At 40.6% G+C, this 15270-nt stretch overlaps 1 protein-coding gene across 1 annotated transcript in view; it reads left to right on the top strand.

Annotated features, from left to right (window-relative positions):
- Positions 1–12035: 12035 nt before the first annotated feature.
- The window catches only part of LOC121384646 (transcription elongation regulator 1-like), a 32851-nt gene continuing 29616 nt past the window's right edge, over positions 12036–15270 (top strand). Inside the window, exons 1-3 of the mRNA XM_041515121.1 lie at positions 12036–12492; positions 13490–13799; positions 14432–14587. Coding sequence (XP_041371055.1) covers positions 12056–12492; positions 13490–13799; positions 14432–14587 — 903 coding nt within the window. The 5' untranslated portion in view covers positions 12036–12055. The remainder of the gene's footprint in view (positions 12493–13489; positions 13800–14431; positions 14588–15270) is intronic.

Genomic DNA, 15270 nt, shown 5'->3' with positions numbered 1-15270 from the left:
TGCAAATAAAGTGATCACTGAGGCTTCTAAAACTCCAGAAAAAAATCACAAGTTGCCGTGGAGTGAAACGTAAACGGACGAACAATCATGGTATGCCGCCGACAAAGTTGTAAGACCAAAGAAACGGTCGACCTCAGGATTGGCGTGCTAAAACCCATTCATGCGCGATAGGTCATGTCGGCTTTTGACAGGGTGGCCAAAGACCCTTCAATCGTCACACGTGGCTGGCAGCTTGCTGGACTACTGAACAAGTAGTGTGTGTGTCGCCGACGATGAATTATGCTCCAGTTGTTTTACAAATGTATGAGACGTTTGATTTTTATTTCTTGTAGTAGTGCACCCCATTACTTTTTTGGACTATGGTCTTACCAACAAAATTATTTCTAAATTATTGTCCCCAACATCTCAACTGCTTCCCCCCCCCCCCCCCCCCTCCTTCCCCGGAACCAGCCACTGGCGATGTCAGAGACTGGATCCGTGGTCGGCGTGCCTGAACCTTTAAGGATATGTGCACGTTAATATAAAGTTCCCAGTCCAGTTGTAGTAGTGTGTGACACTATTGGACAATTAATCTGTCTCGCCTACAATAAATTGTTTTCCCAGTTGTGTTTTATAAATGTATTAGAATTTTAATATTTGTTTGTTTTGTTTTAATAATGTAGGACACATTTGCAAAACATAGAAATAAATGCGTCATTTTATTAATGCGAAGAATACGAACTCGCATTTTTCGCATTAATTTTATGATCGCATTAATTTCAGGATCTACAGTAATCTGCAGAACAATATTTTGGTATACTGACAGCCATCAAAAACGCATTCCGTCCCAAACAGTGCCCCACGCCTACGCCTGGTGTATCAAAGTCTTAAAGGCCGTGGTAAATGCTGTCCTGTCTTTGAGAATGTGCATATAAAAGACCCTTGCTGCTAACAGAAAAATATAAGGGGTTTCTTTTGAAAAATTCGAGTCAAAATTACTAAATGTTTCAAGTAGGTCTGGTATTCTATATACTAATTTTCATTCCTCCTCGAGCTTTCGTAACATGCAGTTGGCTTCTACGAACGTGTTGATTTCTCTAAACACCCCCCCACCCCCACCCCCACCCCCACCCCACCCTAGGGGCTTTGATCAATGTACTTGGCCGTTTGGTCAAGTACAGAGTTCAACACGATGGGAATGCGGCCAATGAGCCGCGGCGAACGACCGGTAGGAGGAGACGGCGACTCAAGGCAGCTCAGTGAGGACCAAACCCGGGAGCTCAATCGCCAGGGGCGGTTCCTTCTGCTTCGTCGCCCCCACCACCCCCTACTCGACTGCAGCCAACGCCAGGAGCGGCCCAGGGGGACCAAAGCTCCACTGACAGTGGAGGTCCCTCCTGTTCGTGCACCAGTGCTGATGGAGACCGGCCATGTGATATCTACGGACTCGCCAGCCAGTCCACCGGCATCTCCACCAGTTGTTGTTGCTTCGACATCGGATGAGCGAGAGGCCAAGAAGAGAAATATCACGGCGCCAACTTTACCCGCCTCCAAGATCTCTACATGGACGATCGCTTGCGACAAGTTGCCATCGAGGTATCGCAACGCAATCCAGGGCGATTTCACTAACACTTCGCAATCAACGCCCCTTGGAGAGAATCATCGTGGCGCCACCTTCCATCTAAACAAGGGAAGTATCAGCTACAAGCAGCGGCCACCAGAGACAACTTCTACCTGACAGCGGAGCGGAACGGACTGATTCGAAAGAGACTCCTAAGACCAGACATGGACAATGCAGTAATTCACCGCATTCTCAAGATGGTCTTACGAGAGGATTAGTTAAAGTCCTGCAGAGTTGCTACCTCGACCTCCCTGACTTCCTCCCGAAGTTCAGGTTCGATCAGCCCATCAACACGCCATGAGTTCCGCCGCCAACCTTTCCTAGGACAGGTAACCTCCTTTCTGGGGCTTAGTCGGACTTAAAATTATTTGGCCGTGGTTCAAAATATCATGTTTATTTTTTTTTGCAAACAGTCCGACGCAGTTTACTTTGGCAGCCCGTCTAAATTGCTCAAATCACCTTAAAACATTTTTGGCCGAGCACTCTAATTATTATTATTATTTAAATTATTATTATTTTTTTACATTATTTTTTTGGTCCAGTCATGAGTAGAATAAATCAGCTTATTTTGGCTTTAGGTCTCAGACCTAACTTCTAAATTTCTATTGCAAAATTCCGCCCACCTCAAACTTACCCCCAACCCCCAACCCTCCTGGCCCGGTGTTAGTCACTAGCGATGTCAGAGATTAAGCCCGTGACAGGCGTGCGCGAAACCTTCGTGGTATATGTGCCTGTTAAAACATATTTACATCGCTTACAAATTTTCTCCGTCAGTGGGTCCATTGCGCTATTTCTCGCTTCAGCCAGTGCACCACGACTGGTACATCAAATGTATGTGGTATGTGCTATCCTGTCTATGGGATGGTGCATATAAAAGATCCCTTGCTGCTAATCGAAAAGAGTAGACCATGAACTGGCGACAGCGGGTTTCCTCTCACAATATCTGTGTGGTCCTTAACCATATGTCTGACGCAATATAACCGTAAATAAAATGTGTTGAGTGCGTCGTTAAATAAAACAGTTCTTTCTTTTTTACACATTTTAACCAAGTATTCTGCTAATGCCTTAAAATTGAGAAATTTTCGAGTTGCAATTGCCAAGTGTGTATCAATTAATTTTAATTTATTCATATTGGCCCTAAATGTAACAAATAAACCGACAGCTGACAACCGAAACTGGTTATGTTCAAAATCGTAGTAGAATTATTTTGTTTTAAATATTTTAAAATGTGCGAAAACTCTGAAAAGACAGCAATAATTATTATTTTATTTATTTATTCGAATTATATAGCTTTGCGCCACTCTTATTGTCGGTATGCTCTTAAATTAAAATAATTAAATAAATAAATACCTTTTTACCCCATAAATGCGATCATAGAATTTACCTGTCATGTACCCAAATGACAAACAATAAATAATGTGGTAAAATATTGTTTAGTTGTCCTTGCCATGATGTTAAAATTAACGTGTTTCCCAAACAAGTAACTAAATTGACTTAAGTTTATGTAGCTGAAAAGACAAAGGTATTATTTTCGTACCATCAACCAGTTGGTCTACAAACTAGCACGTCGTGATTAATTTGTGGAATGTGACCCAGGTCAGGTCAGGTTATAGGGTCAAAGACCACAATTAATTACGCTATATGTTTCTATATAGCGTTAGTGGCTATAACATTTTTATTAATATCAGCAGCCCAAGGATTTTTGTATGTACCTTTGCCTGCCTGAGGGAAACATACCCTGAAAAGGACAACCCCCGTTGTCCAGCTCTTTCTCCCAGGATATTGGTTTAAACAAACACACCCACTAAACCTGGCCGGAATACACCCATTTTACACAAAAAGCACTACTTTTGCATGGGCCGGAATTACCACAAACTAGGCTTCAATGTCAACAAGTTACACATGTTTACAAACTATATGCTCTCCCCTGTCAACTTCAGTCAAATAGTTGCCACTTCATAGCTGTCTGCCATAAAATAATCACAGCCAAACACCAGACCACTTGCGCGGATAGATTTCCGGACAACCAAATGGGTAGATAACTGTGATCTGTGGCTTAACGTGTACATTCAGAGCAAGCTGTTGTAGCGCAGGTGTCAACCCATGCCGGCTCCTCCGTGTAGGAAAGGAAAAGGTTTCAGTGGCGGATCCAGAAAATCCATTTAAGGGGGGCCCCATTGACATGAGGCCGAATGCCAATGGAACTTTGGGGGAGGTTTGGAGGGGATCGTAAAAACAATAATATATAATAAAATTATAACTGTCGCAAAATTTAGGGGGGCGGGCCCCTGCTCCCCCCCCCCCCCTTAGATCCGCCTCTGGGTTAGGAGTGGATGGCAGGAGGGACCGCCCGTGCTGGCATGTGCAAGAGAGACTTGTCCTGTAGGATTAAGTCCAACATATAAATGTTTTCACGAGATAATTTGGCGCATAATTTGAAACGGTTCATTGGAACGGTTTATTGAAAGGAAAAGGAGAACAATTTGTAATTTTGACTTAGTTTGCCGAATTGTACTCATACTGGAACCTTGCCTATTTCATTTACATTTCAACTTATGTTCGTGCTTATATCTAATTAAGGTTCAAGCACGCTGTCCAGGACCGTGTGGTTGTTGTTAGTTGCTTAGCAGGCCCGTAGGACGGATTTTCAAAGTGGAGGGGGGCTAATTTTTATTGTTGTATCGTCAGGTTTCCGTATTAGCATTATAAGACATTTTAAAGTCCCGAAATAACAACTGCCATCCCCTGCCGCCGCCCCCCCCCCCCCCCCCCCCGCTCCTACGGGCCTGGTTAGTGGTTAGTGAGAGAGGAGAGGGTGTAGTGGCCTTACACCTACCCATTCAGCCCTTACGAACTCGCTCTGGGTTGGAGCCGGTACCGGGCTGAGAAACCCTGAAACCACTGCGCCACCGAGGCCTTGCCTATTGGTGGCCGTAGTGGTTGGTCTCCCGTGATTGCCCCCTAATTAGCCCTTCGGAGGGCTTGGTCGATTGGGTGCTCGATTTCTGGTTCTGCCCTTAAAAAGGGCATAGCCGGTTGTTGGGGGCAACTCGTTTGAGTCTTGTTGAGAGCCTTATAACGGATTTTCTTACACACCCGTTGGTGAGAACAACATATGTTATTTTTGGTTAGACATAGTTGTTAACACATGTACGTGTGTTAAACAATTTTAAGACATACGACTGGCTGCTCCTAGGCGATGACCAGGTCACCAATGCTATACAACCAATGAAAAACTACACGATGGAAATCGATTAGACTGTGACGTATAGTTAACCTGACATTCATGTGTTTGTGACGCGCAAGTCAGCCACAAGTGCAACGACTGTAAATAAATTTTAGTCGAAACAGATGTTCAAATTTACTTAAAACCAGTTTTTTGAGGATATGTAAGAAATAGAATACTACATTCGTGTCCGTTAGATACCATTTATTTCATAAACCTCGTTGTTTAAAAACGTATCAAACTCGTTTTTGCTATTTAGATACATTTTAAAGCAACCCGTTATGAGATAAATGGTAACTAACGGCCACTCATGTATTATTCTATATGTATATAATGGCCCTATAGGGCCACGAGGTAAGGGCCGGAAGCTTGTGTTGTTTAATGTGGCCCAGAAGTCGCTTGTTTTTATTACTTTTGGGGAAGTGGATACCCTATCGTCTGGAGCAGGCCCGTAGCCAGCATTTCGAGTTGGAGGGTTCGAACTTTGCATGGGATTCCAGGGTCATGCCTCCCTCAAAAATTTTAAATCTCTGAAAGCCTAAAACGCGTTTTCCTGGTATCTGCAACTTAAAATATTATATTTTAAAACAACGATTTTCGACTATTTTGTAGATTGTATTTTTGTTATTAAGATTTTTTTTTTTAAAAATCAATATAATGAAATTCTAGCACACAACAGGAGTTAAAGGTATTGACCCGGGTTATTGACCCGAGATATTGACCCGAGATATATGTTAAACATTTTCGGCATTTGCTTATTATAACCTTAGTAACAGAAAAGGTACGTGTACCTCAGAACTATGATCAGTTACTTTATTCTTCGTCTTCTGCGTTCCCAAGGCCATGCTCAGACTTCCAGTCCTGTTCTCACCAGGAAGTCCGCTGTCCGTCGAAGGGACGACGTCGGTCCCCAAAGTTTCTCTTTTAGGTCTACCGGATACGGCCAGGTTTCTTGTCTCAGGGTGCTATATGATGGACAGGTCTGAAGAATGTGTTCAGGCGTTTGGGCATCTGTACCACAGGGACATTCATCAGTGTGGGCAAGTCTGAGTCTATAGAGGTGGGAGAGCAGGCGACAGTGGCAGTTCTCATTCTAAAGATGATTACTTGCTGTGTTCTGTCCAGTAATTCAAGGTTATCCTCTTTTTCCACATCCATCCGTATCGTAACTTTAATAATCAGCATATTAATGAAAAATAAAACACATTACGTTCATTAAAAAATTGTATCATCACCAATCACTGCCAACACATGCAGCCCCTGAGATATGCAAAAGTTATAGTCAACTATTTGTGCTATAATTTAAATAAACAAAAGAAAAAGGTGGACCTCAGCTTTAGCGGGAGGGTTCGGACGAATACCCCGAACCCCCCCCCCCCCCCAATACGGGCCTGTGGAGGATGTTATTTGTCCAGACTCTAGTTAATCTATTTTGTGTAATCATTAAGAAAAATAACGCACCCAAGCTTAGAAATAACTTGACACTTGATTATTCTTGTAGTTCAATGCAAATGCCAATACACCGTCATCACCTATTTATTTTGTCAGTTGAGACATTGTTGACGACATTCGGGAAGGAGAGTGGGACGTATTTTAATGCACAATCAATATTTACCAACAATCATTGTTCTGAATATTCATAATTCGGTATAAGGACCACCCCTGTTTTAAGACCAGTTTTAATAAGTCCCGCCGATGGTCGCAATAGCGGAGTTTCACTGTAAATAAATAAATAAATAAAAAAATAAATAAATAAAATCAATTAATTAAACACCACTTCTAGTTGTCAGCCCTCGAAATCCTCATCTGACGTGATTCAAACAAGGGATTCTATGTATATACGTTTTCAGCCCTGCTCTACAAATTGAGACAAGAAACCTGCTTACTTGTCTATTGCCCCTCAGGACCATACACAACTGCGCTCTAGCTCTCCACAGTCCCCTCTTCTGGGCCCTTTGTTTCAAACTGTTGGCCACTGATCACAGAACTTAGATTCCCATTTGTTTGCAAATCCGGAACATATCCGCGCAAATATTCGTTTGCTGTTTGGGTGTGGTTATTTCATGACAGACAGCTTCGAAGTGGAAACTATTAGACTGACGTTGACAGGAGAGAGCATGTAGTTTCCAAACCTGTAACCTGTTAACATAATATTGAAGAATTGTGTGGTAATTTTATTCCGTGCTAATGTAGTACTGTATGTGTATAATGGGTGTATTCCGGCCATGTTTAGTAGGTGTGTTTGTTTAAAGGGACATTTCTGAGTTTGCTGCATTGTAAGATGTTTCTGACTAATAAAATATTTCTGCGATTAAACTTACAAATCAAATATATTTTCTTGTTTAGAATATCAGTGTTTGTAACCTATATTCAATGTGTTTCTGGTCGTATTAATATTTGTAAGAAGCCCAAACTGGATTTTGTCTTCAAATAATTTCGTACGTACCAAAAAAAAATATTTTAAGAAATAAAATGAAATTTAACTTATTACAAATATTAGAACGACCAGAAACACGTTTAATATACAGCCACTAATATTTTATGCAGAAAAATATATTTGATATGTAGTTACAATCGTTAAAAAGTCTCTGTTAATTGATAACATCTTTAAAATTGCAGCAAACTCAGGAATGTCCCTTTAAACCAATATACGAACATTGATCTCTTCCCACATCATAATGTTAACGCTGCGCTTCCCCAGTAGTATTCTGCTAAATATTTTACATTCTCCATGTCGCCGCCTGAAATGGACTGTATATAGTTACCTATTATTATTATTATTATTATTATGCCGGTCTGTTGGTTTACCTGCCTAAGACAAAGACTGGATTGGGATGGATTGGCCGCACGCTCTATTGCTACGTTTTCTTCCGTAGTTAAATTCTAGTCGAAATATACATGGACGAGGTACAAAGAAACCTAACAGTTATTAATCATCGTACCCACTCAGTGCAAAAAAAAAATGCATGGCCATTCTTTGTGCAACTATGGCCATCATTGTCCCCTAATATGATACCTATAGTATATCAAATACGTCCAATAACCTTCATCAACTGAATGCCTTTTTAGAGAGGATCAGGAACTTGAGGACGAAAATGTACGGGGTTGTTTCTTCTACTCTGTATAAATAAACATAAAAATTTGGCCTGTGCAAACCATTCCACCTTTTCTCTTAACCTCCCAGGGGCTTAAATTATATTTATTTGTAATAACGTAAAATGTTAATATTACATTTAGACCATCCCATCAAAAATTGCGTCAAATTTATTATTTTTATTATTATTATTATTTTAAGTAGTTTATAAGTAAATTTTGTTTTAAGGGCGCAGCCAAAATTTATTAACCTTCACCACCACCCCCCCCCCCCCCCCACACACCACCACCACCACCACCCCCATTATTACTATTTTAGCTTTAATATTCTAAATTTCTAAATTGGCCGTATCGAAATGATAGTTGTATAAGGAATAATTGTGCCTCCCCCAAACTAGATACTTTGCCACCCTCCACTAGACATTCTCTCTCTCTCTCTCTCACACACACACACACACACACACACACACACTAAGGATGTGGCATCAGTTATCCTAGACTGTCGTCATGGGAGCTATCGTTTGACTGATTCCGATATATTGGAGGGTTTTTGTCTTATTTGTTACTAGTATTACTACTATGCAGTTGTTTTGTTTTGGGTTTTGTTTATCGTGTATGCGCATGCGGGCGTGCGGGCGTGTGTGCATTTGGGGAACATGTTTGTTTCTTGTAATACTGAATCCGTTTTCGTTATCAATTCGCAATTTGAAATTTATAGTATTAGGATTTTTTTTGTTGGGTATTTTTTTTTTTTTTTTTTGTTACATTATTACCAAGCGATCGATTCGTGTGACCTGTACTTGCAATTTGTATCCATGCATGGGTATGTGGGTATGTGCGCGCGTGCGCATATGTACATACAGACAGACATACGAATAATAATATGTGCTATGTTTATATGGATTGCCGATCATATAAATATAAATTCATCTTGAACGGCAGTCTTTGCTGCAGTTATTCTTTACCTTCATAGCGTACATATATATAGACTGCATTATGTGGTAGTGGATTTTATTTCACAGTTATTTGTGAATCTTCAGCTGAGATTTTGCATGCCAGCATGGTAAAAAGGTCTCAGGTTAGCACATTTTTCCCGAATATCTATATTATTTTTGCCCGAATTTGATGTTTTGCTTTCCCCAACACCTCTATGACCTGTCTCGTAGGTTACGCTTATGAAGAAAGATACAGTTATTATAAATCTAAAGTAAATTAGTAATAGGGTCACAAAAATAAAGAGAACTCGTTTTAAATCTCTTGAGTTAAATTGTCTTACATTCCAAAATGTGTCTTTAAACTACAGGATTTTGGGTGCATTTTTGACATCCAAGCGGAAGTTAGCGTTGATGGAAACGTTGCTCACCAAACCTTACAAAGAATCCACATTTGAATAAAGGTTTAGCTATTAAATTTTCACATCAGCTTGTTTAAAAACTACCCAAACTGGTCGCGCCCCACTTTTGTCACAAGTGAAACCCGATGCATGAATACCGAGCCTCATTACAACCAAACAGATTGCAATCATGGTGAAAAACCAAATGTACTTTTTTTTTTTTTTTTTAAATAACTACTTGGCTATCACTAAGCTTAAGAATGTACTTCATATTACAAATAATTAGCCTTCAAATATGGCTCTGTGCAAAAACAAGGGTGCGAGTGCGAATAATTTTAACATGCTCATATACCACTAGAGTTTCGAGCATGTCCGTCCCGGGGCCTGTCTTTGGATAGCCAGTGACTTGATCCAGGACAGAACAAAATTAAGGGGATAATTTTGAAATTTACATCCAAAAATTAAATAGTGGGCCTTTAAAATTTTGATGCGCATCTCTAATTAATATAATTAATAAAGAAAATTCTACTCATTAAATTTGGTCGCTAGATTAGATCGGGCGGTCAAAAAGAAATTAGATAGATAGATATAACACGCCTGATTTGGGATGGGGGTTGAAAATGGACAGAATTTTGAAAATAGCAATTAGTAAAAGAAATTAGTAGGATTAAAATTAGAAAGAAAAAGGTTACAAGCCAAAAATAATTGAATTGACTGCTCGGCCGAATATTTATATAATTTGGAGCATTTTAGAAGGACAGTCCAAAAATAAATAAGAGAGAGAAGAGAGGATCGGACTATTTAATAATATTTTTTAAAAAAGAATTAATTTCGACATAAAATTTTGAACGAAGGTCTAAAAGTTTAAAGTCCGATCTTATGGTCCGGGCCGGGGGGGAGGGGGGGGGGGGCGTAAATTTGAGGTGGGCGGAATTTGTAATACGAATTTAGTAGTTAGGTCAAAGACCGAAGACCAAAAGGTGCTACAAAAATTTAAGTCCGAAATTAGATTGCTCGACCGAAAAGGTTTTAAGGTGATTTGAGCAATTTAGACGGGCTGCCAAAATAAACTGCGTCGGACTGTTTACAAAAAACCCAACTCCCCCCCCCCCCCCCCCCAAAAAAAAAAAAAAAAAACTGCGGCCAAAAATGTTTGATGTTTAAGTCCAACAAAGCCCTAAAAAAGTACATGTCCTAGGAGAGGTTCCGCAGCGGAACTCATGGCGAGTTGATGGGATGATCGGCTCGGAATTTCGGGAAGAAGTGCGGCAGGTCGATGTAGCACTCTCCCCGAAGTATTGCTGAGTAGTCTTCCGGAAGTATCAACTTGATAATCCGATGGACGATTGGATTATCCATGTCTGATTTCAGCAAGCCTTGCCGGTACATCCCGTTCCGCTCCGACGTCAAGTAGTAGGTGCGACTTCCCTCGACGTACTGGAACTGGTACCGCCCTTGACCAGTTGGTGTTGGTCTCCAGCTCTTGGTGACGAAGGGGCCTGGCAGCTGAGAGTGAACTCCCCCTTCACACAGTCGCGGTACCGTCCAGGAAGCTTGTTGCGTGCGATCAGCCAAGTCGTGGGCTGTGTGTCGGACAAATCCTGGACCGACACCTTCCTCTTCTTGGCTTCACGCTCTGCAACCGCTGTCGCAACAACTCGTGGAGACGCCGGTGGATTGGTTGGTGCGGACGACACTTTTCCAGTTTCCATCGGCGTTGGTGCTGCAGGGGGAGGGGCCGCCACTGCCAGGTTTAGCCGACAGCTGTGGCTCCCCCTTTGCCGCTCCTTCCGAATAGTTGGGGGCGGCGACGCAGAAGGGGCCGCCGCCTGCAGTTGAGCTGCCGGTTTTGGCTCCCCCTGAACCGCCCCTGCCGGTCTCGTCTTCTTCTGTGAAGCAGGAGGGACCGTCCCTGGCGGTTGAGCCGCTCGGTTTGGTCCCCCCTGACCTGCCGTGGGACGACGTCTCCTCCTACTTCCCGATCTCCTCTGTTTATTGTCACCATAATACAAGGTGACAATAGCCGTGCTCCCATTGTGTTCAACACGATACTTGGCCAAGCGGCCAAGCTCGTGCAGCACAGCCCCAAGGGTGTGTGTGTGTGTGGGGGGGGGGGGGGGGGGGGGAGATAAACCTCGACGTTTGAAAAACACAACCGCATGCTGCGCTGTCTCGAGTAGGAAAATGCAAGGGAACTATTTTCGCGACAGGATACACAAGGGAGGTTACTGTATATTGTTATCTTAAATCACGGTTGCAATTATTATATACTTCATATTTAACTCGATAATTAAAAATTAACTGGTTTATTATATTACTTCAGCATTCCTTTCCTGACAGATATTACTATTTGAGCATCCAATACAGTCATGGATCTATAATGTTTTATTTATTTATTAAATAGGGTTGGAACCGTAATTAGGTGATGTCAATAAATCCCCGGGCTGCCCTACCTAAAATCGCGTCGGCAACCTAAATTCCATTCTTGACTGCCAGGACTACTCTGAATTGACGAAACGAATGCGCTCTCAGCATTTCGACGCACTAACTAGACTTTCTTAAAGGCCATAAGAAAGATCTCGATTAATTAAACTATTAACTATTTACAAATACAGACGTCGTTTGTTGTTTCGAAAATTACTTAATTACATAAATAAATATTTACTGAATTAATAGTATTAAATATAGCAACAATACTCATGTGATTGATACAGTTTAGGATAAACATTAATGGACGTTTCGTTATTTGTTCTATTTCCTATTTTATAGAAATCATTATTGCTGGCGTGCCCAGAAAACCAAAATGGACGACGAAATGGAAAATTCGATGGGGCAAGATGAAAATGAAATGTCCGACGGCCATGACTCGGACCCAAATACTGATCATGGCAAAATGAACAGATTTCATGGGCCTGGTCCTATGAACGATAGGCCTGGTCCAGGTGGCATGGGAGGAATGGGTCCTATGGGACCCGGAGGTCATGGACCTGGAGGTCCTGGAAATTTTGGAGATCATTACAATGGTCCAGACGGTCCCTTTGGCCCTGGAGGCGAGCCTGGTCCAGATCATTTCAATCACGGAGGGGGTCCGGACCACTTTGGCCCGGGTGGCGGTCCGGATTATTGCGGTCCTGGTCCAGATCACTTTGGTCCCGGACCAAGAGGTCCAGGCCCCCATGGTCCAGGAGGGTTTGGACCAAGAGGTTTTGGCCCGCGCGGTCCCAGATTTAGAAATGAATGGTAAATTAGTTTTTCAATTTTTCCTTCTGTTTTGTTTTGTTCAAATTGTTTCCCCACTCCCAATTAACAAAACAATAATCAGTGATTCTCTTCATATGTTCACTTTTTAGATATTTTGAATTTAATCAAAGTATGTTCTTATGGAATCACTAATTGCAAGTTAACAGGTTAATTATTATGTAAATAGTCGGTTTTTCTGTCAGAAAGAAATTTTTGGGTATGGTATTATGGAATTGAATGCAACCATAGTTAACGGGGTATAGGAGACCTCCCCCAGAAAGAAAATGGGTTATGTTTAGGGTTAGGATTAAGGAAATCATACAGTAATGATAAGAGTGATTTTGTCCAGAAGTTAACGTAAAAAAAAAGTAAGGTAGGACTTTCCTTTGGCACTGTCATACATGTATAATGAACATTATAAAATGTTAATACTTATCATAAATAGTTAGGGTTAGTGACAGTGCCAAAGGAAAGTCCTTCCGTCCTAAACTGCGTTCACGAATACAATATTTACGGAAATACTATTCTACATTTTTCAGCTACGATATGTTAAATAAATAGATTGCATTCAATTAACATAAAAAATCAACAATGTGGATGTAAAACAAATCCATTCCAGTAAATAAAAGTGAAACACCCTCCGATAAGTAGGAAAAAGTAAGACCTTTCTAATTGCGTTCAGGCACATGCATTTGCAAAAAGTATCGTACTGCGCGTGTGGAAATTGGAATGGATTTGTTTTAGGGGTTTGTAAAGTTTTGTATTTTGATACTTACTGGTTTGAACTTTATTGTTAATGAAAATGTTCTAGAACTGTGAAGAAAAACCTCACAAATAAACGACAAGCAGACAACAACAAATCAGATGTTAAGTGCGCGAACCATGCATGAGAAAACAAAGTGAACAAACAACACATAATTTAAAGTATTTATTTCAGAATTTGCATTTAAAGGGAACAGCATCTAACAGAACTTTTTTTCTTTTTTTTTTCTTCTAGGGGTGGACCTCCTTTTGGAGGACCAAGAGGGCCTCCACGTTTTCGAGGACCACCAGGTCCTGGACCTGGCATGAGAGGTCCTCCTGGACCAGGGATGCGAGGACCTCCACCTGGAATGAGAGGACCTGGACCACGCGGTCCTCCCTTTGGTCGACCTCCCTTTGACCCCAATTATGGTCCTCCTGGAATGCATGGCCCACCAGGGCCTCCAAACCAAGGAATGCCGCCTCCGGGAATGTCAAATCAGCATCCACCAGGCATGCCACCTCCTGGCATGCCACCGCCACCTGGAATACCACCACCAGGAATGGTAAAGTATATAGTGTAGATTTAGATTTCTGGTCTTCACTATTTTTAAAAAGGAACTATCATGAGATTGGTGCTATTTTGAAATGTTTCAAACTAATAGAGCCTTTTTGACAACTAAAGACATTTTTGTAAACTCAGGATGCTATGTTTTTTTGTAATGCCTCGAAATATTGAGCTGAAATTTTGTGTATAACTTTATTATATACACTGTTAAAAAGTTTGAATTTCATGGTGATTTACCCATTTTTGGTACTGTTATGACCCTTGAACTTAAAAAATTAGTCTGGTAGAGGACATGTATTGCTGTAATCTTTGTTAATTTTTAATTTATTAATTTCCATTTTCTATTTGAATTTTGCATCGCATGTTATTTTTAAAATAAAATTTAATTAAAATTTTTTACTTAGAGGAATATTTGTGGATGCATCTGACACCAAATCAGTATATTGTAGATGAGACATTTGATTCAACAGGTCATGTTAATAAAAATCTTGTAAAGCCATGTCAGCAGTAAATAGACTAGTTGAGACATTTATGAAGCATTTTTAAACCTGATTGTTGACATAAATTGTTCATGTTTTAGTTACATTTCAAACTCCAAAATATTACACAAATACATGTATGTAATTTCAGCGTCCTCCAATGATGCCACCACCAAACATGCCACCTCCAGGAATGCCGCCGCCAAATTTTGCAATTCCACCTCCAGGCTTTATGCAGAGTCCTACCACACCGGCTACCACTGGAGATGCAGAACTGTGGGTTGAAACCAAAACAGCGGAAGGAAAGGTATGGCAGGGTTTTATTTCTCAAGTTTGACTTGACACCAATGGCTTTGACTTGGGGAATTTTAGCAGTTTGGCAGAACAATTGGGAAGTTTCAGTTTCATTTCAAAAACATACCAATAAACTAAGTTAGTAATACTACACATATATTTATTCAAATTAATATATTTATTTTGCATTAGTAAATGTTATAGGGGAGGAAAAGGGTGTTCGTCGAGTGTTAACCATCGTTTTTAAAATATATTTTTATATAATAATAAAAAAAATGGAATTGTGTACATTCAGATTGGGAATATTCACTCCAAAATTGAGAAAAACCCCCAATATAGTCTTTGGGGAATAATGCCAATTATTAGAGTACAGAAACAAGCCTGATAAATGTGACAGATACAAATCCTATCATAAGCTATTTTAGGCAGTGTAAAATATTTTCGGCAGTCACAGATATTTTATTATTAACTTTTTGCTTTATAATAACTTTATAAATCTAATATGTTTCTGCTCTATCTTGTGTTTGTCATAGCTAAACAAATCTATAGTCTGCCCCGCAGGGAACACCTTTTTTCATACTATAGAATTTACTACAATTTATTTCTGAGCTGATTGTTTTTGAAATTGAACACAATTTGTTGTTCCCAAAGCACTAATACATTTTACATATTTACAGACAACATTTTTATAGGAGG

The sequence above is a fragment of the Gigantopelta aegis genome, chromosome 10, assembly GCF_016097555.1.
Source record: "Gigantopelta aegis isolate Gae_Host chromosome 10, Gae_host_genome, whole genome shotgun sequence".
NCBI lineage: Eukaryota > Metazoa > Mollusca > Gastropoda > Neomphalida > Peltospiridae > Gigantopelta > Gigantopelta aegis.
Note: the sequence above shows the minus strand (reverse complement) of the source record. Positions and strands in the feature narration are given on the sequence as shown.